General features: G+C 38.7%; 1 protein-coding gene across 9 annotated transcripts in view; it reads right to left on the bottom strand.

Annotated features, from left to right (window-relative positions):
- The window catches only part of herc2 (HECT and RLD domain containing E3 ubiquitin protein ligase 2), a 362,023-nt gene that overhangs the window by 89,594 nt on the left and 246,349 nt on the right, over nucleotides 1-26,080 (bottom strand). For all 9 annotated transcript variants that reach the window (XM_072915066.1, XM_072915069.1, XM_072915071.1 and 6 more), the window contains exons 69-73: nucleotides 22,918-23,071; nucleotides 22,744-22,851; nucleotides 17,280-17,411; nucleotides 7,886-8,044; nucleotides 1,616-1,734 (exon numbers count right to left, since the gene is read on the bottom strand). In XM_072915066.1, the coding sequence (XP_072771167.1) occupies nucleotides 1,616-1,734; nucleotides 7,886-8,044; nucleotides 17,280-17,411; nucleotides 22,744-22,851; nucleotides 22,918-23,071 (672 nt within the window). The remainder of the gene's footprint in view (nucleotides 1-1,615; nucleotides 1,735-7,885; nucleotides 8,045-17,279; nucleotides 17,412-22,743; nucleotides 22,852-22,917; nucleotides 23,072-26,080) is intronic.

The raw sequence follows: 26,080 nt of genomic DNA, 5'->3' as shown, positions 1-26,080 counted from the left end.
ATATTTTGGTACTTGATGCATTCTACAGTTAGAAATTTAGCATGCTAAAACATTTTGAAGCTAATTCAACAGGTATACACCTCAGCGTCAAATATTTTGTTACTTAACAAATCCTGTTAGCATGCTTACGCTAGTAGGCTAACTTTTTTTTTTGTTTTTTTAGATCATTTTATAGGCATATACCAGTGTCATGTTTTGGTACTTGATGTATGCTAATATTAGCATGCTAGCATCTTAAGCAAATTTGTCAGGTATACATTGCAGAAAAATACATTTTGGTACAGTTATAATTTTTGCATGCTAACCATTTTTTAGCTAATTTAGCAGGCATACACATTCACATCTTATAAGTAGACGCAGCATTGGCTGCTGTGACACGAGAAATTCGGCCGCCATCTTGAAGTGGTGATGAGGAGCCGGCGAGCAGCTTGAACTAACAGTTGACAGGTAGAAAACAAAGATGGTGTTCAGCGTTTTCCTGCTCAAATGAGCAGACTGTTGAAAATAGTAATCAGGGGATTACTTTTCATAAGTAAGATTTAACATTAACGTACTATTGGTTGTATTTTGTGAAAATAATATTACCAAAGAGTTGAGGAGGAGCAAAGATCTTCAACAGTACTGAAATCGTAGCCGCTAGCAAACAAGAGTATGACCATTTTAGGCAAAGTATAAGACAATACTTTCTTAACAGTATAAATGTAACCGGGAGTAAGTCTTCAAGTAACAATATTCAAATACTAACATTGTTGAGTAAGACCGAATTTGGTTTTATTCTGAATCCAGTGAAACAGATTGGCGGTTTTAGCTGATATAAAGACTTTCAGGTGTTTATATATGTTTATGTTTAAGTATTTGGCAGACAATTTTATCCAAAGCGACATACATAAAACATACATATAAAACAATCACTGTAAACATTATCATTTAAGGGAAGAATGTAATAGAAAATATCAATACAAAGTGTCAAGACAGAATGAACTCTGCTGCTGCAGCAACAGAGATACAGTCTATAAGATATATAGATATCTAATGTATTCATACATTGTTTATGTAGTATATACGCATGTATACATAACCTAATCATATTGTTTCTTCAACTTCAAAATAGCTTTTTTTCCCCCTTCTCTGGGATTATATTCCCAGTTTTGATCTCGGACGTCTGGTCATTTATAGCATATAAGAATATTCTATTACTGTTAAGCAAACTATGAATAATAAAACACGCCAAAACATGTGTCCTTTATCATAGCTACACGTCTGACAAACAAAATGCGTGAAAATCAGTGGTATTCAGTGAGGTAAGATGAATTAAATGTCATTGTTCCTGGCAAAAAAATTGCACTGAGTGGAGCGGATCACCACTCCAAGATGGCGGCCCCGCGTCTCGTCAGCGCCAGTAGGCTGCGTACCCTTATAAGATGTCTATGGGTATACACCTCAGTGTCATATATTTTAGTATTTCATTCATGCTAATGTTAGCACAGTGCTGTTAGCATGCCAGTTTTTATTTTGCCTCATATTTTTCGACATGAAATTTCTACCAAAACAGCAAGCGAAGTGAATTGTGTGACTACTTTGCAGACAAGAGAGTGTCAACCAGGCTTCTCCTCACCATAGAGCGAGCCTCGCCCTCAGTGTCCCCCAGCAGCCTGTTGATGTTGATGGACTGCCCAAACTCTGTGGTCAGGAGCTTCCTCAGTCTTTGCAGAGCCCACATTCTGTGTCCTGCAGCTGCCACCAACATCACAACATGGAGTCATATTCAGCTTATAAATAAAGTTGATTTGATTCAAAACAATGGACGTATACATAGTTCGACATTGCCCAAAACTCTGCACCGTTTTTTACCCCATCCGACCTTTAACCATCCACCCACACTACTCTTCACATATGTCGGACACAAAACATGTTGTCCCTTTCCCAAAATTCCCGTTTTTCCTGGAATTTCCAGTAATTTTCTCCCCATTGACAATGAATGGGAAATATACAATCTCCTGCATATCCCACATCTCTCATCCAATTTTCATTCAAGCCAACATGTTCCTCAGTTCCGAAAATTCCCTGATTACCCGGAGTAACCAGAAATTTCCCCCCATTGAATATATAAACCATTCCATATTCCACATTCTTCAACCCATTCAACATCCACACACTCCACTCACTTTGGACAATCAAACATTTTACAACTTCCAAAAAATTCCAGGAATTCCCAGAATTCCCAGTTTTCCAAAGCCCTATTTTCACCTCTTCCTGGAAAGTTTTTACAGTCCACATTTTTCAACTGTTTTTCACCATTCCACCTTCAAAACTACCATTTTTCTTTTCCTGAATATTCCTGGTTTTCCCGAAATTCCAGGAATTCCAAAATACCCATTTGAATTCAAACTGTTACTACGTCAACATTTTTCAACCGTATTGAAAAGTTCCAACACCAACCCATTCATATTATCTAGGACAATTGTGCTAGTATCAATATTTTCAAAAAAATTCTCGGTTTTCCCGAAATCCACAAATTTCCAGGATATTCCCATTCAAATGAACGGACGTATTCATAGTTCTACATTGCCCAAAATTGTGCGCCATTTTTTTTTACCTGATTCCGACCTTTCAACCATCCACCTACACTACTCTTCACATATGTCAAATGCAAAACGTGGTGTCTCTTTCCCAAAATTCCCGGTTTTCCTGGAATTTTTGGTAATTTTCTCCCCAATGACAGTAAATGGGAAATATACCATCGACTGCATATCCCACATTTCTCATCCGATTTCCATTCAAGCCAGCATGTTCCTCGATTCCAAAAATTCCCTGATTACCCGGAATTACCAGGAATTTCCCCCCATTGAAAATGAATGGGCACTATACAAACCATTCCATATCCCACATTCTTCAACCCATTCAACATCCACACACTCCACTCACTTTGGACAATCAAACTATCATTTTACAAGTTACAAAAAATTCCAGGAATTCCCGGTTTTCCAAAGCCCTATTTTCACCTCTTTCTGGAAAGTTTTCACAGTCCACATTTTTCAAAAGTTTTTGACCATTCCACCTTCAAAACTACCATTTTACTTTTACTACATATACCCGGTTTTCCCGAAATTCCAGGAATTCCGAAATACCCAAACTGTTACTACTTGAACATTTTTCAACCGTATTGAAAAGTTCCAACACCAACCCATTCATAACATCTAGGACAATTGTGCTAGTATCAATATTTTCAAAAAAATTCTCGGTTTTCCCGAAATCCAGAAATTTCCAGGAAATTCCCATTCAAATGAATGGACGTATTCATAGTTATACATTGCCCAAAATTCTCAAAATTGTGCAGCATTTTTTGACCTGATTTCGACCTTTCAACCATCCACCCACACTACCTTCGCATATGTCAAATGCAAAACATGGTGTCTCTTTCACAAAATTCCCGGTTTTCCTGGAATATTTGCTAATTTTCTCCCCAATGACAGTAAATGGAAAATATACCATCGACTGCATATCCCACATTTCTCATCCGATTTCCATTCAAGCCAGCATGTTCCTCGGTTCCAAAAATTCCCTGATTACCCGGAATTACCCGGAATTTTCCCCCATTGAAAATGAATGGGCACTATACAAACCATACCATATCCCACATTCTTCAACCCTTTCAACATCCACACACTCCACTCACTTTGGACAATCAAACTATCATTTTACAAGTTACAAAAAATTCCAGGAATTCCCGGTTTTCCAAAGCCCTATTTTCACTTCTTCCTGGAAAGTTTTCACAGTCCACAATTTTCAACTGTTTTTGACCATTCCACCTTCAAAACTACAATTTTTACTTTTCCTACATATTCACGGTTTTCCCGAAATTCCAGGAATTCCGAAATACCCAAACTGTTACTACGTGAACATTTTTCAACTGTATTGAAAAATTCCAACACCAACCCATTCATATTATCTAGGACAATTGTGCTAGTATCAATATTTTCAAAAAAAATTCTCGGTTTTCCTGAAATCCACAAATTTCCAGGATATTCCCATTCAAATGAATAGACGTATTCATAGTTATACATTGCCCAAAATTCTCAAAATTGTGCGGCATTTTTTTACCTGATTCCGACCTTTCAACCATCCACCCACACTACTCTTCACATATGTCGAATGCAAAACATGGTGTCTCTTTCCCAAAATTCCCGGTTTTCCTGGAATTTTTGGTAATTTTCTCCCCAATGACAGTGAATAAGAAATATACCATCGACTGCATATCCCACATTTCTCATCCAATTTTCATTCAAGCCAGCATGTTCCTCAGTTCCAAAAATTCCCTGATTACCCGGAATTACCAGGAATTTCCGCCCATTGAAAATGAATGGGCACTATACAAACCATTCCATATCCCACATTCTTCAACCCATTCAACATCCACACACTCCACTCACTTTGGACAATCAACCTATCATTTTACAAGTTACAAAAAATTCCAGGAATTCCCGGTTTTCCAAAGCCCTATTTTCACTTCTTCCTGGAAAGTTTTCACAGTCCACAATTTTCAACTGTTTTTGACCATTCCACCTTCAAAACTACAATTTTTACTTTTCCTACATATTCACGGTTTTCCCGAAATTCCAGGAATTCCGAAATACCCAAACTGTTACTACGTGAACATTTTTCAACTGTATTGAAAAATTCCAACACCAACCCATTCATATTATCTAGGACAATTGTGCTAGTATCAATATTTTCAAAAAAAATTCTCGGTTTTCCTGAAATCCACAAATTTCCAGGATATTCCCATTCAAATGAATAGACGTATTCATAGTTATACATTGCCCAAAATTCTCAAAATTGTGCGGCATTTTTTTACCTGATTCCGACCTTTCAACCATCCACCCACACTACTCTTCACATATGTCGAATGCAAAACATGGTGTCTCTTTCCCAAAATTCCCGGTTTTCCTGGAATTTTTGGTAATTTTCTCCCCAATGACAGTGAATAGGAAATATACCATCGACTGCATATCCCACATTTCTCATCCAATTTTCATTCAAGCCAGCATGTTCCTCAGTTCCAAAAATTCCCTGATTACCCGGAATTACCAGGAATTTCCCCCCATTGAAAATGAATGGGCACTATACAAACCATTCCATATCCCGCATTCTTCAACCCATTCAATATCCACACACTCCACTCACTTTGGACAATCAAACTACCATTTTACAAGTTACAAAAAATTCCAGGAATTCCCGGATTTCCAAAGCACTATTTTCACCTCTTCCTGGAAAGTTTTCACAGTCCACATTTTTCAATAGTTTTTGACCATTCCACCTTCAAAACTACCATTTTTCTTTTCCTACATATTCCCGGTTTTCCCGAAATTCCCATTTAAATTCAAACTGTTACTACGTCAACATTTTTCAACCGTATTGAAAAGTTCCAACACCAACCCATTCATATTATCTAGGACAATTGTGCTAGTATCAATATTTTCCAAAAAATTCTTGGTTTTCCCGAAATCCACAAATTTCCAGGATATTCCCATTCAAATGAATGCACGTATTCATAGTTATACATTGCCCAAAATTCTCGAAATTGTGCGCCATTTTTTTACCTGATTCCGACCTTTCAACTATCCACCCACACTACCTCTTCACATACGTAGAATGCAAAACATGGTGTCTCTTTCCCAAAATTTCTGGTTTTCCTGGAATTTTTGGTAATTTTCTCCCAAATGACAGTAAATGGGAAATATACCATCGACTGCATATCCTACATTTCTCATCTGATATCCATTCAAGCCAGCATGTTCCTCAGTTCCAAAAATTCCCTGATTACCTGGAATTACCAGGAATTTCCCCCCATTGAAAATGAATGGGCACTATACAAACCATTCCATATCCCGCATTCTTCAACCCATCCAACATCCACACACTCCACTCACTTTGGACAATCAAACTACCATTTTACAAGTTCCAAAAAATTCCAGGAATTCCTGGTTTTCCAAAGCCCTATTTTCACCTCTTCCTGGAAAGTTTTTACAGTCCACATTTTTCAACTGTTTTTGACCATTCCACCATAAAAACTACCATTTTACTTTTCCTACATACAGTATTATCGGTTTTCCCGAAATTCCAGGAATTCCGAAATACCCATTTAAATTCAAACTGTTACTACGTCAACATTTTTCAACCGTATTGAAAAGTTCCAACACCAACCCATTCATATTATCTAGGACAATTGTGGTAGTATCAATATTTTCAAAAAAGTATCGGTTTTCCAGAATTCCAGAAATTCCCATTCAAATGAACGGACGTATTCATAGTTATACATTGCCCAAAATTCTCAAAATTGTGCAGCATTTTTTTACCTGATTCCGACCTTTCAACCATCCACCTACACTACTCTTCACATATGTCAAATGCAAAACATGGTGTCTCTTTCCCAAAATTCCCGGTTTTCCTGGAATTTTTGGTAATTTTCATTTTCTCCCCAATGACAGTAAATGGGAAATATACCATCGACTGCATATCCCACATTTGTCATCCGATTTCCATTCAAGCCAGCATGTTCCTCGGTTCCAAAAATTCCCTGATTACCCGGAATTACCAGGAATTTCCCCCCATTGAAAATGAATGGGCACTATACAAACCATTCCATATCCCGCATTCTTCAACCCATTCAACATCCACGCACTCCACTCACTTTGGACAATCAAACTACCATTTTACAAGTAACAAAAAATTCCAGGAATTCCCAGAATTCCCGGTTTTCCAAAGCCCTATTTTCACCTCATTCTGGAAAGTTTTCACAGTCCACATTTTTCAACAGTTTTTGACCATTCCACCTTCAAAACTACCATTTTACTTTTCCTACATATTCCCGGTTTTCCCGAAATTCCAGGAATTCCGAAATACCCAAACTGTTACTACGTGAACATTTTTCAACCGTATTGAAAAGTTCCAACACCAACCCATTCATATTATCTAGGACAATTGTGCTAGTATCAATATTTTCAAAAAAATTCTTGGTTTTCCCGAAATCCACAAATTTCCAGGATATTCCCATTCAAATGAATGGACGTATTCATAGCTATACATTGCGCAAAATTCTCAAAATTGTGCAGCATTTTTTTACCTGATTCCGACCTTTCAACCATCCACCTAAATGATAAATGATAAATGGGTTGTACTTGTATAGCGCTTTTCTACCTTCAAGGTACTCAAAGCGCTTTGACACTACTTCCACATTTACCCATTCACACACACATTCACACACTGATGGAGGGAGCTGCCATGCAAGGCGCTAACCAGCACCCATCAGGAGCAAGGGTGAAGTGTCTTGCTCAGGACACAACGGACATGACGTGGTTGGTACTAGGTGGGGATTGAACCAGGGACCCTCGGGTCGCGCACGGCCACTCTTCCACTGCGCCACGCCGTCCCACCTACACTACTCTTCACATATGTCAAATGCAAAACATGGTGTCTCTTTCCCAAAATTTCCAGTTTTCCTGGAATTTTTGCTAATTTTCTCCCCAATGACAGTGAATGGGAAATATACCATCGACTACGTATCCCACATTTCTCATCCAATTTTCATTCAAGCCAGCATGTTCCTCAGTTCCAAAAATTCCCTGATTAGCCGGAATTACCAGGAATTTCCCCCCTATTGTAAATGAATGGTAAATATACAAACCTCTCCATATCCCGCATTCTTCAACCGATTCGAACCGTTCCAACATCCACACACTCCACTCACCGTGGACAATCAAACTACCATTTTACAAGCAAAAAAGACGGAATTGCAAACTCTAGATACCTTTTGCTTTTCTAAGTGGAACCCCATCATTTCCCCATTGTGCGATGAATGAAAGTCTGCTAACAGACTGGATCGTACCTAGCGCGCTAAGCTGGGCGCACGCCGCCAGGGAAGCAGCCAGGCGGGGCACGATGCTCCTGTTGGAGGCGAAGTTGAGCCTGAAGTCCAGGAGGCAAGTCACCAAGTCCATGGAGGGGCAGGACAAGATGCAGCGGTCGGACAGCAAGTCTTTGGGACCTGAGGAGCAGAATGTCGTCGTGGTAAAAACGATCCCTGTTATTGCATGTCGGGATTAGGGATGGGTAAAGAATCCCGTACTTTTTTGGCACCGACCGAACCCCACCGGGCAGCGATTCATGTAAAATCCGACAGTGCAATGTTTCAATGCCTGGGTTGCGGACTCAGCCAAACTACCTCTCGGTTATGTTGCAATTTTAAATGCCAACAAAGAATTCGACTTAAAAAAACGCTCCAACGTAAGTAAAGTACCGTATTTTTCGGAGTATAAGTCGCACCTGCCGAAAATGCATAATAAAAAAGGAAAAAAACATACATAAATCGCACTGGATTATGAAAAAAACTGCGACTTATAGTCCGAAGAATACGGTAAGGCTCCAATTTTCCAAAAAACACACCAGCTTGATGCTATACATTGGATTTGCTATTGGCATGCTACTGGTTAGCATTAGCGATTTTACATGGCAATATCAACACCTTCAAATGTGTTAATGAAAAGTACAACTAAGATGCACGTTACAATCAAACAGCTGGTGTGTAATAAGTACAATAGTGTGTTTCCACTTTGTAGGGCTCAACAAAAGACTAGACAGTAAAGACTGAACACATCATAAAGTACACACTACTGCCATCTAACGGCTTGGACTTGCAACTGCAACTTAATGTCATACTTACACTGCAAAAAGTTGAAATCTAAGTAAGATGAAATATGTCAAATAAGGGTGATATTTGCTTATTTTCTGTCTGATAAGATAATTCTTCTCACTAAGCAGATTTTATGTTAGAGTTGTTTTACTTGTTTTAAAGGTTTTGGTCCTAAACATACTTGCCAACCTTGAGACCTCCGATTTTGGGAAGTGGGGGGTGGCGGGGGACGTGGTTAAGAGGGGAGGAGTATATTTACAGCTAGAATTCACCAAGTCAAGTATTTCATATATATATATATATATATATATATATATATATATATATATATATATATATATATGAAATACTTGACTTTCAGCGAATTCTGGCTATATATATATATATATTTTATTATATATATATATATATATATATATATATATATATATATTTATATATACTGTATATATATATATATATACACTGTATACATATTTATTTTATTATATACATATATATATATATATATAAATAAGAGAAAAACTTGAATTTCAGTGTTCATTTACTTACACATATACACACATAACACTCATCTACTCATTGTTGAGTTAAGGGTTGAATTGTCCATCCTTGTTCTATTCTCTGTCACTATTTTTCTAACCATGCTGAACACCCTCTCTGATGATGCATTCTGCTTCGTCTCCTTGTTGTGTGCGCAGTTGTGCACTGCACTCTCTAAAAGCCCAAGATGTTATTGTCACATATGCATGTACAGTAGATGGCAGTATTGTCCTGTTTAAGAGTGTCACAACATTGCTGTTTACGGCAGACGAACTGCTTTACGGCAGACGAACTGCTTTACGGTAGACGAAAACGTGACTGCTGCTGTTGTTTGTTGTTACCGCGCTGGGAGGACGTTAATGAAACTGCCTAACAATAAACCTGGAGGGGGCGTGGCCTCCATCTCCGCCTGAATTTCGGGAGAAAATTTGTCCCGGGAGGTTTTCGGGAGAGGCGCTGAATTTCGTGAGTCTCCCGGAAAATCCGGGAGGGTTGGCAAGTATGGTCCTAAATGATCTCAGTAAGATATTACAGCTTGTTGCTGAGATGTTATGACCTATATTGAGTAAAAACATGCTTGAAACTAGAATATCAACTGTTGCAAAGCTGTGTCATCAACACTCACAAGTAAAAAACTACTTTTTCAAAGTAAGAACTTCTTATTTCAAGCATGTAATAAAAAAATCATGACTTTGACACAATTGTGTCTCATAATTAAAAGAGATGACAGCCAAATGGACTTTGCTGTTTTATTTTCAATGAAACAATAGAACATAGGTACTCATATAGTAGTACAGTTGGCCCCATAGAGTAAACTGACAGTTAATATTTAAACATTTCACATGTGACATTTGTAACAATTTTGAACAGAAATAGTTCATGCACATTCAGATCAATTCTTCAAAATTACAACAAAAAAATTTGGTCGAGGGCCGTAAATATATATATATATATATATATTTTTTTTCCTTGCGCACTAATTGACTGAAAGAGCACGCACTTGGCGCGATCATGTCATTTTATCGATGTGAAAATGCAAGAAATGTAATGCCGAGCGCATATCATTATGTCAAGATAATGGCACTCGCAGTTACTTCATTTAAAGGGGAACATTATCACCAGACCTATGTAAGCGTCAATATATACCTTGATGTTGCAGAAAAAAGACCATATATTTTCTTAACCGATTTCCGAACTCTAAATGGGTGAATTTTGGCGAATTAAACGCCTTTCTAATATTCGCTCTCGGAGCGATGACGTCATAACGTGACGTCGCATCGGGAAGCAATCCGCCATTTTCTCAAACACCGAGTCAAATCAGCTCTGTTATTTTCCGTTTTTTCGACTGTTTTCCGTACCTTGGAGACATCATGCCTCGTCGGTGTGTTGTCGGAGGGTGTAACAACACGAACAGGGACGGATTCAAGTTGCACCAGTGGCCCAAAGATGCCAAAGTGGCAAGAAATTGGACGTTTGTTCCGCACACTTTACTGACGAAAGCTATGCTACGACAGAGATGGCAAGAATGTGTGGATATCCTGCGACACTCAAAGCAGATGCATTTCCAACTGGACTGGACGGATCAGCTTTCAGGAAAAGAGCGCGGATGAGGGTATGTCTACAGAATATATTAATTGATGAAAACTGGGCTGTCTGCCCTCTCAAAGTGCATGTTGTTGCCAAATGTATTTCATATGCTGTAAACCTAGTTCATAGTTGTTAGTTTCCTTTAATGCCAAACAAACACATACCAATCGTTGGTTAGAAGGCGATCGCCGAATTCGTCCTCGCTTTCTCCCGTGTCGCTGGCTGTCGTGTCGTTTTCGTCGGTTTCGCTTGCATACGGTTCAAACCGATATGGCTCAATAGCTTCAGTTTCTTCTTCAATTTCGTTTTCGCTACCTGCCTCCACACTACAACCATCCGTTTCAATACATGCGTAATCTGTTGAATCGCTTAAGCCGCTGAAATCCGAGTCTGAATCCGAGCTAATGTCGCTATAGCTTGCTGTTCTATCCGCCATGTTTGTTTGTATTGGCATCACTGTGTGACGTCACAGGAAAATGGACGGGTGTATATAACGATGGTTAAAATCAGGCACTTTGAAGCTTTTTTTTAGGGATATTGCGGGATGGGTAAAATTTTGAAAAAAACTCTGAAAAATAAAATAAGCCACTGGGAACTGATTTTTAATGGATTTAACCCTTCTGAAATTGTGCTAATGTTCCCCTTTAAGAATATTTTTCAACATATTGAGAAAAAAGGTCTCATATTAGTTTTTTCTATCAAGAAAAGTGCACGAGTTATTAGTGAGAATTAGGGATGTCCGATAATGGCTTTTTGCCGATATCCAATATTCCGATATTGTCCAACTCTTTAATTACCGATACCGATATCAACCGATACCGATATCAACCGATATATACAGTCGTGGAATTAACACATTATTATGCCTAATTTGGACAACCAGGTATGGTGAAGATAAGGTCCTTTTAAAAAACATTTATAAAATAGGATTAATAAATTAAAAACATTTTCTTGAATAAAAAAGAAAGTAAAACAATATAAAAACAGTTACCGTATTTTTCGGACTATAAGTCGCAGTTTTTTTTCATAGCGATTTATATATGTTTTTTTCCTTCTTTATTAAGCATTTTCGGCAGGTGCGACTTATACTCCGGTGCGACTTATACTCCGAAAAATACAGTACATAGAAACTAGTAATGAATGAAAATGAGTAAAATTAAGTGTTAAAGGTTAGTACTATTAGTGGAGCAGCAGCACGCACAATCATGTGTGCTTACGGACTGTATCCCTTGCAGACTGTATTGATATATATTGATATATAATGTAGGAACCACAATATTAATAACAGAAAGAAACAACCCTTTTGTGTGAATGAGTGTAAATGGGGGAGGGAGGTTTTTTGGGTTGGTGCACTAATTGTAAATGTATCTTGTGTTTTTTATATTGATTTAATAAAACATTTAAAAAAAAAATTTAAAAAACAATACCGATAATTTCCGATATTACATTTTAACGCATTTATCGGCCGATATTATCGGACATCTCTAGTGAGAATATACTTATTTTAAGGTATTTTTGCGTTCATTGAGGTTAGCTAATTTTACTTGTTTTGGAAAGTCTTGACAAGCCAAATTTTCTTGTTCTATTGGGCAGATAATTTTGCTTAGTTCAAATAAAATACCCCTCATTTTTGTATTTTTTTTTTTGCTTTTGAACACTGACTTTTTGCAGTGTACAAAGACTGTTGCAACACATTTTATCATCAAAAACAATATTACAAGTGAGTTTTTAACACACAAATGTAGGTACGTGACAAAAAAAAAAAAACGACAATCGCTAAAATATCTCACAAAAATTGAAACTAGAGATGCCGATAAATGTGTTAAAATGTAATATCGGAAATTATCGGTATGTTTTTTTTTTTAAATTATCAGTATCGGTTTTTTTTGTTTTTGTGTTTTTTTATTAAATCCACATAAAAAACACAAGATACACTTACAATTAGTGCACCAACCCAAAAAACCTCCCTCCCCCATTTACACTCATTCACACAAAAGGGTTGTTTCTTTCTGTTATTAATATTGTGGTTCCTACATTATATATCAATATATATCAATACAGTCTGCAAGGGATACAGTCCGTAAGCACACATGATTGTGCGTGCTGCTGGTCCACTAATAGTACTAACCTTTAACACTTAATTTGACTCATTTTCATTAATTACTAGTAATAACTGTTTTTATATTGTTTTACTTTCTTTTTTATTCAAGAAAATGTTTTTAATTAATTTATCTTATTTTATTAATTTTTTTTAAAAGTACCTTATCTTCACCATACATGGTTGTCCAAATTAGGCATAATATTGTGTTAATTCCACGACTGTATATATCGGTATCGGTTGATATCGGTATCGGTAATTAAAGAGTTGGACAACATCGGAATATCGGCAAAAAAACATTATCGGACATCCCTAATTGAAACCATTGCAAAGACCTTGGAGAAAACTTTATAATGGCACTGGAACCTTTGTGACAGGCCAAATATTAAGGAAGCTACGAATTGTTTTGTCTTTAATCATATCAGAAGACAATATAGCATACTTGCCAACCCTCCCGGATTTTCCGGGAGACTCCCGAAATTCAGCGTCTCTCCCGAAAACCTCCCGGGACAAATTTTCTCCCGAAAAAATCTCCCGAAATTCAGGCGGACTCAGGTCCTCCACAATATAAAAAAGCGTACCTGCCCAATGACGTTATAACTGTAGAATGATGGAGGGCGAGTTCTTGGTTTCTTACGTGGGTTTATTGTTAGGCAGTTTCATTAACGTCCTCCCAGCGCGGTAACAACACACAACAACAGCGGTCACTTTTTTGTATACCGTAAAGCAGTTTGTCTGCCGTAAACAGCAATGTTGTGACACTCTTAAACAGGACAATACTGCCATCTAGTGCATTTGATGAAAGCACTTTTGTGCGTGCCACACAGCAATGCATCATCAGAGAGGGTGTTCAGCATGGTTCGAAAAATAGTGACAGAGAATAGAACAAGGATAGACAATTCAACCCTTAACTCAACAATGAGTAGATGAGTGTTATGTGTGTGTATATGTGTAAATAAATGAACACTGAAATTCAAGTATTTATTTATATATATATATATATATATATATATATATATATATATATATATATATATATATATATATATATATATATATATATAATAAAATATATATATGATAAAATAAATATATATATATATATATATATATATACACATATATCTAGAATTCACTGAACATCAAGTATTTCTTTATATATATATATATATATATATATATATATATATATATATATATATATATATATATATATATATATATATATGAAATACTTGACTTGGTGAATTCTAGCTGTAAATATACCCCTCCCCTTTTAGCCACGCCCCCAACCACGCCCCCGTCCCACCCCGACCACGCCCACCCCCACCTCCCGAAATCGGAGGTCTCAAGGTTGGCAAGTATGATATAGAGACATGAGTGACCTATATTTTGGTAAATGAACGTCATAACACTATCGCTCCATTATTATTTGTCACAAATGCATTAATTCAAAAGCAAACTTTTTAAGGTCAAGGCAAGTATATATATATATATATATATATATATATATATATATACATTAGGGGTGTAACGGTAAGTGTGTTTGTATTGAACCGTTTCGGTACAGGGTTTTCGGTTCGGTTCGGAGGTGTACCGAACGAGTTTCCACACGGACATATTAAGTAGCGTAACGCACGTTGTGTAAACAATGCACACTGAGGCACAACACACGGCATGCTAGCAACGACCGGGCTACGACAACATGTAAAAGCCAGAGCTGGAAGATACTTCCGGCCTCGTTAAGATCTCCCGTTTGGGAACACTTTGGTGGCGGTAAGGTATGCTTCTGCCAACACGTCAAACATGCTAACCCATTTGAAGCGTCACCACCCACAAGTGAACATCACTTCAACAAAGAGAAAGACGAGCGTCGTGCAAACACCGCATTCAAGCAGCCTCTCCTCGGCGAGTCAGGCAGGGCTAAAGCAATAACAAATGTTTTTATAGCAGCAGATTTAAGACCATATTGTTTTAAAAACTAGACTTTGACCCACTTTTATGGTGGAAGAACAATGAGCCCATATATCCTCTTACTGTCAAGTTAGCCAGGCTGGGGGGGGGGGGGAAGAAAAGTTAATCTGAGGCTTAGTTGACTTGAAACTGTTTAGTGTTGCACTTTTTATATGTAGAAGAAAAGTTTTGTCATTTTATTTAATCTGAGCAACAACTTGAGGCAGTTTAATGTTGATTAACGTGGACATAAACAAGTTGAAAAACTTATTGGGGTGTTACCATTTAGTGGTCAATTGTACGGAATATGTACTGTACTGTGCAATCTACTAATACAAGTCTCAATGTCATGTCTGTGTTGATCATGTTTTTGTTTGGCCATGTGCTGTTTGTTTTTTGGACACTTTCTTAGTTCCTGGTTGTTCACTCCCTTGTTTTGTTTCCATAGCAACTCATTAGTTTTCACCTGTCATGTCACGCACCTGTTTCACGTTTTGAGTCACGCACCTGTTGTTAATCATGTCTGTGTTATTTAAGCTTTTCATTTTCTGTTGGTCAGTCTGGCAACATCACACTTTATCATCACTCTGCTTCATGCCATGTTCATAGTCCATGCCAAGTAAGTTTTTTGTTTATGAATGCCACAGTTAGTGTTTTTGTTTCATTGTTCATAGTTTCTGCCTTTGTGCAAGTTTTGTGTTTATAGCCAAGTTTTGTACCTCCACTGTGAGCGCCTTTTGTTTGTTCCTTTTCATTGTCATTATATTAAATCATGTACTCCCCTTCACGCCACGTATGGTCCAAATCATTTGCACCACGGGAGAACAAATCACGCCATAGTCCAAGTTTTGACACTCAATCAATCAATCAATCAATCAATAAAAAAAAAGCACTTTATATGTAGAAAGGTTTTGTTAAGAAACCATTCTGAGCCTTATGTTATTTAGTTTTTATTTGATATATGTTGACCACATGAACCCTGGCAATGGACCTTGTGTGTATATGTATGTTATGCCATTGTTTACAAATTTGGTAAATAAATAACCAAAAAATGTATATTTTGTTGTTTTCTTACTGTACCGAAAATGAACCGAACCGTGACCTCTAAACCGAGGTACGTACCTAACCGAAATGTTTGTGTACCGTTACACCCCTAATATATATATATATATATATATATATTTATTAGGGATGTCCGATAATGGCTTTTTTGCCGATATCCGATATTCCGATATTGTCCAACTCTTAATTACCGATTCCGATATCAACCGATACCGATATATACAGTCGTGGAATTAACACATTATTATGCCTAATTTTGTTGTGATGCCCCGCTGGATGCATTAAACAATGTAACAAGGTTTACCAAAATAAATCAACTCAAGTTATGGAAAAAAATGCCAACATGGAAAAAAATGCCAACATGGCACTGCCATATTTATTATTGAAGTCACAAAGTGCATTATTTTTTTTAACATGCCTCAAAACAGCAGCTTGGAATTTGGGACATGCTCTCCCTGAGAGAGCATGAGGAGGTTGAGGTGGGCGGGGTTGAGGTGGTTTGTAGCAGGGGGTGTATATTGTAGCGTCCCGGAAGAGTTAGTGCTGCAAGGGTTTCTGGGTATTTGTTCTGTTGTGTTTATGTTGTGTTACGGTGCGGATGTTCTCCCGAAATGTGTTTGTCATTCTTGTTTGGTGTGAGTTCACAGTGTGGCGCGCATATTTGTAACAGTGTTAAAGTTGTATATACGGCCACCCTCAGTGTGACCTGTATGGCTGTTGACCAAATATGATTTGCATTCATTTGTGTGTGTGAAAAGCCGTAGATATTATGTGACTGGGCCGGCACGCAAAGGCAGTGCCTTTAAGGTTTATTGTCGCTCTGTACTTCTCCCTACGTCCATGTACACAGCGGCGTTTTAAAAAGTCTTGAATTTTACTTTTTTTAAACAGCTACCGATCATTTTCGATACTACATTTTAAAGCATTTATTATCGGACATCTCTAATTATTAGGATTAGCAATTTTACATGCCGAATTAAACGCCTCCAAATTTTGTAATGACAATTACAACCAAGATGAATTCTACAATCAAACAGCCGGTGTGTTATAATTACAAAACTTACAGTACAAACACTTTGTAGGGCGCAACATAACACATTCAGCTTCATTGAAAAAAGACACTTCCTAGTTATTATCTCATGTCTTGGTAGTCCCACTGCATTGCAGATGAGACTCAAACGCACGGTCTCATTTTCAAACGTTACATAAAAAGTAAGTTTATATCATCAAACGATGATTATTTATTAAGGCACACAGAAGTACAGGGAACTGGTCGCGTTGAGAACCAGTATGGGTTCCCAGGTAGCATACTGGTTGAAATGTGAACGCTGTGTGCTTTGTGCTTACCGGCGGCAGGCATGATGGGGTAGACGGTGAAGCGCCACCCCCAGCCGTTCACGGAGCCGTCGCTGGTGAATTTCCACTTGAGCTCGTCTCCCGGGATCCTTAACTCGCTGGACCAGTCCGTCCACTCCCGACCTGGAACACACACAGAACCAAGTCTTTACAGCGAGGGCAGGGGTGTCAAACTCCTTTTGATTGAGGGCCACATCACAGATATGGTTGTAATATATGAATATCCATCCATCCATCCATCCATCTTCTTCCGCTTATCCGAGGTCGGGTCGCGGGGGCAGCAGCCTAAGCAGGGAAGCCCAGACTTCCCTCTCCCCAGCCACTTCGTCCAGCTCCTCCCGGGGGATCCCGAGGCGTTCCCAGGCCAGCCGGGAGACATAGTCTTCCCAACGTGTCCTGGGTCTTCCTCGTGGCCTCCTACCGGTCGGACATGCCCTAAACACCTCCTTAGGGAGGCGCTCGGGTGGCATCCTGACCAGATGCCCGAACCACCTCATCTGGCTCCTCTCGATGTGGAGGAGCAGCGGCTTTACTTTGAGCTCCCCCCGGATGACAGAGCTTCTCACCCTATCTCTAAGGGAGAGCCCCGCCACCCGGCGGAGGAAACTCATTTCGGCCGCTTGTACCCGTGATCTTGTCCTTTCGGTCATAACCCAAAGCTCATGACCATAGGTGAGGATGGGAACGTAGATCGACCGGTAAATTGAGACCTTTGCCTTCCGGCTCAGCTCCTTCTTCACCACAACGGATCGATACAGCGTCCGCATTACTGAAGACGCCGCACCGATCCGCCTGTCGATCTCACGATCCACTCTTCCCTCACTCGTGAACAAGACTCCGAGGTACTTGAACTCCTCCACTTGGGGCAAGATCTCCTCCCCAACCCGGAGATGGCACTCCACCCTTTTCCGGGCGAGAACCATGGACTCGGACTTGGAGGTGCTGATTCTCATCCCAGTCGCTTCACACTCAGCTGCGAACCGATCCAGTGTATATATGTATATGAATATACATGTATATATATAATACATTAACAATCATTTTTTTTACATGAGCTGCAAAAAAAATAAAATATAAATTTCACTTTAAAAACTGGCAGCTTGGTCACCACAATTTACAGTAAAAGCAGTGTTTTGTTTTTTTACAGCATATACAAAAATGTAATAAATGGAATGGAATGGAGAAACAATACCACTGTTTTTAGCTGTAAAATTCAAGGAACGGAGCTGCCAGTTTAGTTTTTTACCGTAAAATCTTGTTGTTTTACAACAATTATTTTGACCGGGGGGGGGGGGGGGGGGGGGGGCAAATTTAGAGAAAACAAATGTGTCTTGGGGCGGGTATATCTATACATATATGTACACATACATACATGTAGGGGTACGTGAGATTTTTTTTTAAATATTCTAAAAATAGCAACAATTCAAAAATCTTTTATAAATATATTTATTGAATAATACTTCAACAAAATATGAATGTAAATCAAGTAGGCTATTCCATTCATTACAATGCAACAATGCAACAATGCAATATTCAGTGTTGACAGATAGATTTTTTGTGGACATGTTCCATAAATATTGATGTTAAAGATTTCTTTTTTTTGTGAAGAAATGTTTAGATATAAGTTCATGAATCCAGATGGATCTCTATTACAATCCCCAAAGAGGGCACTTTAAGTTGATGATTACTTCTATGTGTGGAAATCTTTATTTATAATTGAATCACTTGTTTATTTTTCAACAAGTTTTTAGTTATTTTTATATCTTTTTTTCCAAATAGGTCAAGAAAGACCACTACAAATGAGCAATATTTTGCACTGTTATACAATTTAATAAACTAGAAACCGATGACATAGTGCTGTATTTTACTTCTTTATCTCTTTTTTTCAATCAAAAATGCTTTGCTCTTATTAGGGGGTACTTAAATTAAAAAAAAAAAGTTCAGAGGGGGTACATCACTGAAAAAACATACATTAACAATATTTTTTTTAAATAAGCTGCAAAAAAAATAAACATTTAAATTTCACTTTAAAAACTGGCAGCTCGGTCACCACAATTTACAGTAAAAGCAGTGTTTTTTTTTACAGCATATACAAAAATTTAATAAATGGAATGTAATGGAGAAACAATCCACTGTTTTTAGCTGTAAAATTCAAGGAACGGAGCTGCCAGTTTTGTTTTTTACCGTAAAATCTTGTTGTTTTAAAACAATTATTTTGACCCGAGGGGCCAAATTAAGAGAAAAAAATGTGTCTTGGGGCGGGTATATCTATACATATATGTACACATACATACATACATACATACTCACCATACAGCAATAGATGACATCTGCCTATTATCTGATACCTGACATGTTAGCTACTTCTCTTTGTTTATAATGTCTATTTTCTATTTCCTGCTGGATCTACTCTCTATTTTATGCTGCTGCTGTCACATATACTGTATATACTGTAATATTGTACATGTGTTGTATATATTGTATATTGTATATATGTTATAGACATAATATAATATATCTGTATATATATTATTCTGTACACATATGTATATATTCGTATATATGTTAGATTTTTTATCGCTATATTAGTCTATTTATACCTGCATTGTCCTTTCTCATCTGGCTCCTCCACATGGAGAGGAGCCAGATGAGGTGGTTCGGGCATCTGGTCAGGATGCCACCCGAACGCCTCCCTAGGGAGGTGTTTAGGGCACGTCCGACCGGTAGGAGGCCGCGGGCAAGACCCAGGACATGTTGGGAAGACTATGTCTCCCGGCTGGCCTGGGAACGCCTCGGGGTCCCACGGGAAGAGCTGGACGAAGTGGCTGGGGAGAGGGAAGTCTGGGCTTCCCTGCTTAGGCTGCTGCCCCCGCGACCCGACCTCGGATAAGCGGAAGAAGATGGATGGATGGATGGATGTCCTTTCCATCCTTACACTTTCCATCATTGTAACTGAGCTACTGTGTTGAACAATTTCCCTTGTGGATCATTAATGTTTGTCTAAGTCTAAGTCTAATACATATATACATACATATATATATGTACACACACATATATATATATATATACATATATATATATGTACACACACATATATACATATTAGGGATGTCCCGATCCAGGTTTTTGCACTTCCGATCCGATACCGATATTGTTTTTGCATTTCCGATCCGATACCGATACTGACCGATACCGATACTGGCCTATCCGAGCATGTATTAAAGTTTAAAGTTATTTAGCCTACTTAGTTGTCAGAATCATGTTGAAAAGGTTTTTAGTACTCTTGATAACAACTAGCCAGCTGAATTAGGGGAGTTTGAATAATACACAATGGTTGGTAACAAGAAACTGACCTGTTTATTTAAGGATAAACACAAAATAGACAAAATTATACATGACAAACAGAAATGGCATCATTGAACTAGGGCTGGGCGATATGGCCTTTTTTTAATATTGCGATATTTTAAGGCCATATTGCGATACACGATATATATCTCCATATTTTGCCTTAGCCTTGAATGAACACTTGATGCATATAATCACAGCAGTATGATGATTCTATGTGTTTTGATTGATTGATTGAGACTTTTATTAGTAGGTTGCACAGTGAAGTACATATTCCGTACAATTGACCACTAAATGGTAACACCCCAATAAGTTTTTCAACTTGTTTAAGTCGGGGTCCACTTAAATTGATTCATGATACAGATATATGCTATCAGATATATACTATCATCATAATACAGTCATCACACAAGATAATCACATTGAATTATTTACATTATTTATAATCCAGGGTGTGGAGGGGGGCGCCGGATGTAAGTGTCAAAAAGACAGCCAAAAGAGTTTGATATGAGAATAAATCTAAAGTTAAAATATAGGGTAGAAATGCATCCATTTGCAGGAAATGTAGTCTTGATTTTCAAAATTTTCTTTCAAGGCTTGCATGTCTACATTAAAACATTCTTCTTCATACTGCATTAATATATGCTACTTTTAAACTTTCATGCAGAGATTTTTTTTAAATGTCTCAAGAAAAAATTCAGTGTTGACAGCTAGATTTTTGTGGACATGTTCCATAAATATTGATGTTAAAGATTAATTTTTTTGTGAATAAATGTTTGGAATTAAGTTCATGAATCCAGATGGATCTCTATTACAATCCCCAAAGAGGGCACTTTAAGTTGATGATTATTTCTATGTGTAGAAATTTTTATTTATAATTGAATCACTTGTTTATTTTTATTTTTATATCTTTTTTTCCCAAATAGTTAAAGAAAGACCACAACAAATGAGCAATATTTTACACTGTTATACAATTGAATAAATCAGAAACTGATGACATAGTGCTGTATTTTACTTCTTTATCTCTTTTTTTCAACCAAAACTGCTTTGTTCTGATTAGGGGGTACTTGAATTAAAAAAATGTTCACAGGGGGAACATCACTGAAAAAAGGTTGAGAACCACTGCCTTAGAGGGAGCGTTGCTCGCACGGCTGCGCTAGCATCACAGCTAACGTTAGCCATGCTGCTACCTCTCTGCTCGGGGAGGACGTGACAGTATGTGACGTATGTCGTGACAGTATGTGACGTATGTCGTGACAGTATGTGACGTGTGTAAGAAGGTGCGCTTGCTGTCTGTGAGAAGCACAGATACAGAAAAGAGTGAGAAGAGCCTGTCGTGTACTGCCAGCAGCTATAAGCAACTGCGTCAGAATCCACAGACGTGTAGATGTGTTGAAGGTGTGCTGGAAAATGCGGAACGTAAATTACGGAGCAGCAGAAAAGTGGAATGTATTATTTAAATCGGTGCGTTGGAAAACACGGACCGGAGTTTTTTTTTTAAACTGGATCTGGATCGGCATTTTCCCATGCCTTGCCGATACGCAATTTTTGGCAAATATCGGCAGCCGATCCGATCCAAATATCGGATCGGGACATCCCTAATACATATATATATATATATATACATATATATATATATATATACACACACACACACATATATACACATTAACATATATACACACATTAAACCCATAAACGCCCCCTCCCTCCCCCCTCCCCACACCCACGCACACACAGAGTGCGTTCTCCAACTTGTGACACAAGAAGAATCAGAAGGACGACACCGCAGCACTTCAATAAAACACACTCGGATCTTCTGTTTCTAGCCGATACTACATAAAAAATAACGTGAAATAACGCAGTAACGCATCATGTAGTAACGGTAACTGAGTTACTGAATATAAAAAATAATGCGTTAGACTACTAGTTACCGCCGAAAGTAATGCCTTAGTCCCAACACTGCTCCTATGTAAGTTGCTTTATTATTGTGCTCTGAAAGACATCTTACATGTGTAATTCTTTTTAAAAGACAGCCTTTTAGGCAGCCTCTGTTAGGGCACCTGAAGGGCGGCGCTATACACAACTTTATTGGGGTGGCTCTTCTCACCCGATCTGACGGAGATGATCCTGTTGGCTCCATCCATGACCGTCAGCGGGTCGTGGCGTCTTTCTGTCGAGCACTGTCGGTCGAACTCGATCCTCAGACCTTCAGCACCTTCAGCACAGAGCACCAGTCAGACGTGAAGTTCAGTCCGCATTATTCATGGCTTTTGTTACGTACCGGGGATCTTGACGGTGCCGCTGGTGGAGGTGTCGTCGGTGTAGGGGTGGCTGCTCTCCACCACCACGGGCTGGGAGGACAGGCGGCCGCTCTGAGAGTCGGTGGCCACGTCCTCCAGCTCGGTGACGCACAGCTCCAGCAGCATGTCGGCCACCTGCACACAACGCCTCACACCTTCAAACACGCCAACGTGTCCGCCCGAAAGACGCGACTCGGATCCGAACCGCCAGTGGAATTCATTACGATTCTGATTAAAAATCTATTTAAAAAATAAATTTTTAGGTCATTTCTACGCTTATTTGCAGTGCGTATTTATCAGCAGCCAAAAATCCACATCCCTAATCCTTAGAAAAGCTATGTAGATGAGGCTAAATGACTTAATTACCAATTTTAAAGGCTTACTGAAACCTACTACTACCGACCACGCAGTCTGATAGTTTATATATCAATGATGAAATCTTAACATTGCAACACATGCCAATACGGCCTTAGCTTACTAAAGTGCAATTTTAAATTTTGCGCGAAATATCCTGCTGAAAACGTCTCGGTATGATGACCCCGGCACGTGACTTCACGGATTGTAGAGGACATTTTGGGACAGCATGGTGGCCAGCTATTAAGTCGTCTGTTTTCATCGCAAAATTCCACAGTATTCTGGACATCTGTGTTGGTGAATCTTTTGCAATTTGTTCAATGAACAATGGAGACAGCAAAGAAGAAAGCTGTAGGTGGGAAGCGGTGTATTGCGGCAGGTGTTGTGCCGGATAACGCACCCCCGCCGTAGAATGCACCCCTTGACTGTTGTGCCGGATAACACAGCCGGTGTTTCATTGTTTACATTCCCGGAAGATGACAGTCAAGCTTTACCATTGGCCTGTGGAGAACTGGGACAACAGAGACTCTTACCAGGAGGACTTTGAGTTGGATGCGCAGACGCGGTACCGTGAGTACACATGCAGCCGCGGCTTCCAAACATTTGATCGCTTGCCCGTACGTGCGTGTCGCTATGTGCATGTCACTTACGTAGCTTTGGGGACTTTGGGGAAATATATGTGCTGTATGAACTTTGGGGAGGTGAACGGTACTTTGGGCTGTGGGATTGAGTGTGTTGTGCAGGTGTTTGAGTTGTATTGGCGGGTTATATGGACGGGAGGGGGGAGGTGTTTGTTATGCGGGATTAATTTGTGGCATATTAAATATAAGCCTGGTTGTGTTGTGACTAATAGAGTTGTGTTTATTTACTGTTTTAGTCATTCCCAGCTGAATATCAGGTCCCACCCGCCTCTCACAGCATCTTCCCTATCTGAATCGCTCCCACTGCCCTCTAGTCCTTCACTCTCACTTTCCTCATCCACAAATCTTTCATCCTCGCTCAAATTAATGAGGAAATCCTCGCTTTCTCGGTCCGAATTGCTCTCGCTGCTGGTGGCCATGATTGTAAACAATGTGCGGATGTGAGGAGCTCCACAACCTGTGACGTCACGCTACTCGTCTGCTAATTCCGGTACAGGCAAGGCTTTTTTATCAGCGACCAAAAGTTCTGAACTTTATCGTCGATGTTCTCTACTAAATCCTTTCAGCAAAAATATGGCAATATCGCGAAATGATCAAGTATGACACATAGAATGGACCTGCTAATAAGAAAATCGCATTTCAGTAGGCCTTTAAAGATGATCAGTAGTAGTCTTTATATGTTCTATCTAAATATCTACAAACTACAAGACAACGGATACAAACATACTGGTTGATAAGGCTTACGAAAATAGACGAGCTAATCAGTTACAGGCTAGTTAGCTGTAACTAACCTGTAACTGAACGATAAAACCCTTTAATTTCCGACAACTAAATGAAGATAAAACTGAGATAATTGTTTTTGGTGCTAAAAAAGAAAGGTTTAGTCATCCAACACCTTCAATCACTGTCCCTGAAAACCTCAAATAAAGCCAGAAATATTTTAGATTCTGATTTACATTTTGATAGTCACATCAAATCAGTAACAAAGTCGGCCTACTATCACCTCAAAAATGTAACAAGACTTAGGGGGCTCGTGTCAGCTCAAGACTTAGAAAAACTTGTACATGCCTTTATTACCAGTAGACTAGGCCGGGGGTCGGCGAGCCGCATGCGGCTCTTCAGCGCCGCCCTAGTGGCTCCCTGGAGCTTTTTCAAAAATGGATGAAAAATGGAAAAAGATGAGGGGAAAAATATATATTTTTTGTTTTAATATGGTTTCTGTAGGAGGACAAACATGACACAAACCTCCCTAATTGTTATAAAGCACACTGTTTATATTAAACATGCTTCACTGATTCGCGCCGTTTTGTCCTACTAATTTTGGCGGTCCTTGAACTCACCGTAGATTGTTTACATGTATAATTTTCTCCGACTTTCTAGGACGTGTTTTATGCCACTTCTTTTTCTGTCTCATTTTGTCCACCAAGCTTTTAATGTTGTGCATGAATGCACAAAGGTGAGTTTTGTTGATGTTATTGACTTGTGTGGAGTGCTAATCAGACATATTTGGTCACTGCATGACTGCAAGCTAATCGATGCTAACATGCTATTTAGGCTAGTTCAAGCCAAAATGTTGAAAGAGCCATATTGGACCAAAAATACAACAACAAATCTGCAACAAATTAAAAGCCATATTACATACAGATAGTGTGTCATGAGATATACATTGAATTAAGATGACTTAAAGGAAACTAAATGAGCTCAAATATACCTACAAATGAGGCATAATGATGCAATATATAGCTAGCCTAAATAACATGTTAGCATAGATTAGCTTGCAGTCATGCAGTGACCAAATATGCCCGATTAGCACTCCACACAAGTCAATAACATCAACAAAACTCACCTTTGTGCATTCAAACAACGGTGGGTTCAAGGACCGCCAAAATTAGTAGGACAAAACGGCGCTCGCCAAATACTGGAATCAGTGAAGCATGTTTAATATAAACAGTGTGCTTTATTTATAACAATTAGGGAGGTTTGTGTCATGTTTGTCCTCCTACAGAAACCATATTCAAACAAAAAATATATATTTTTCCCCTCATCTTTTTCCTTTTTTCATACATTTTTGAAAAAGCTCCATAGAGCCACTAGGGCGGTGCTGAAGAGCCGTGGGTTGCCGACCCCTGGGCGAGCTATATGTACATAT

The sequence above is a fragment of the Nerophis lumbriciformis genome, linkage group LG18 (assembly GCF_033978685.3).
Source record: "Nerophis lumbriciformis linkage group LG18, RoL_Nlum_v2.1, whole genome shotgun sequence".
Taxonomy (NCBI): Eukaryota; Metazoa; Chordata; class Actinopteri; order Syngnathiformes; family Syngnathidae; genus Nerophis; species Nerophis lumbriciformis.
This window is presented reverse-complemented; position numbering and strand designations above follow the sequence as displayed.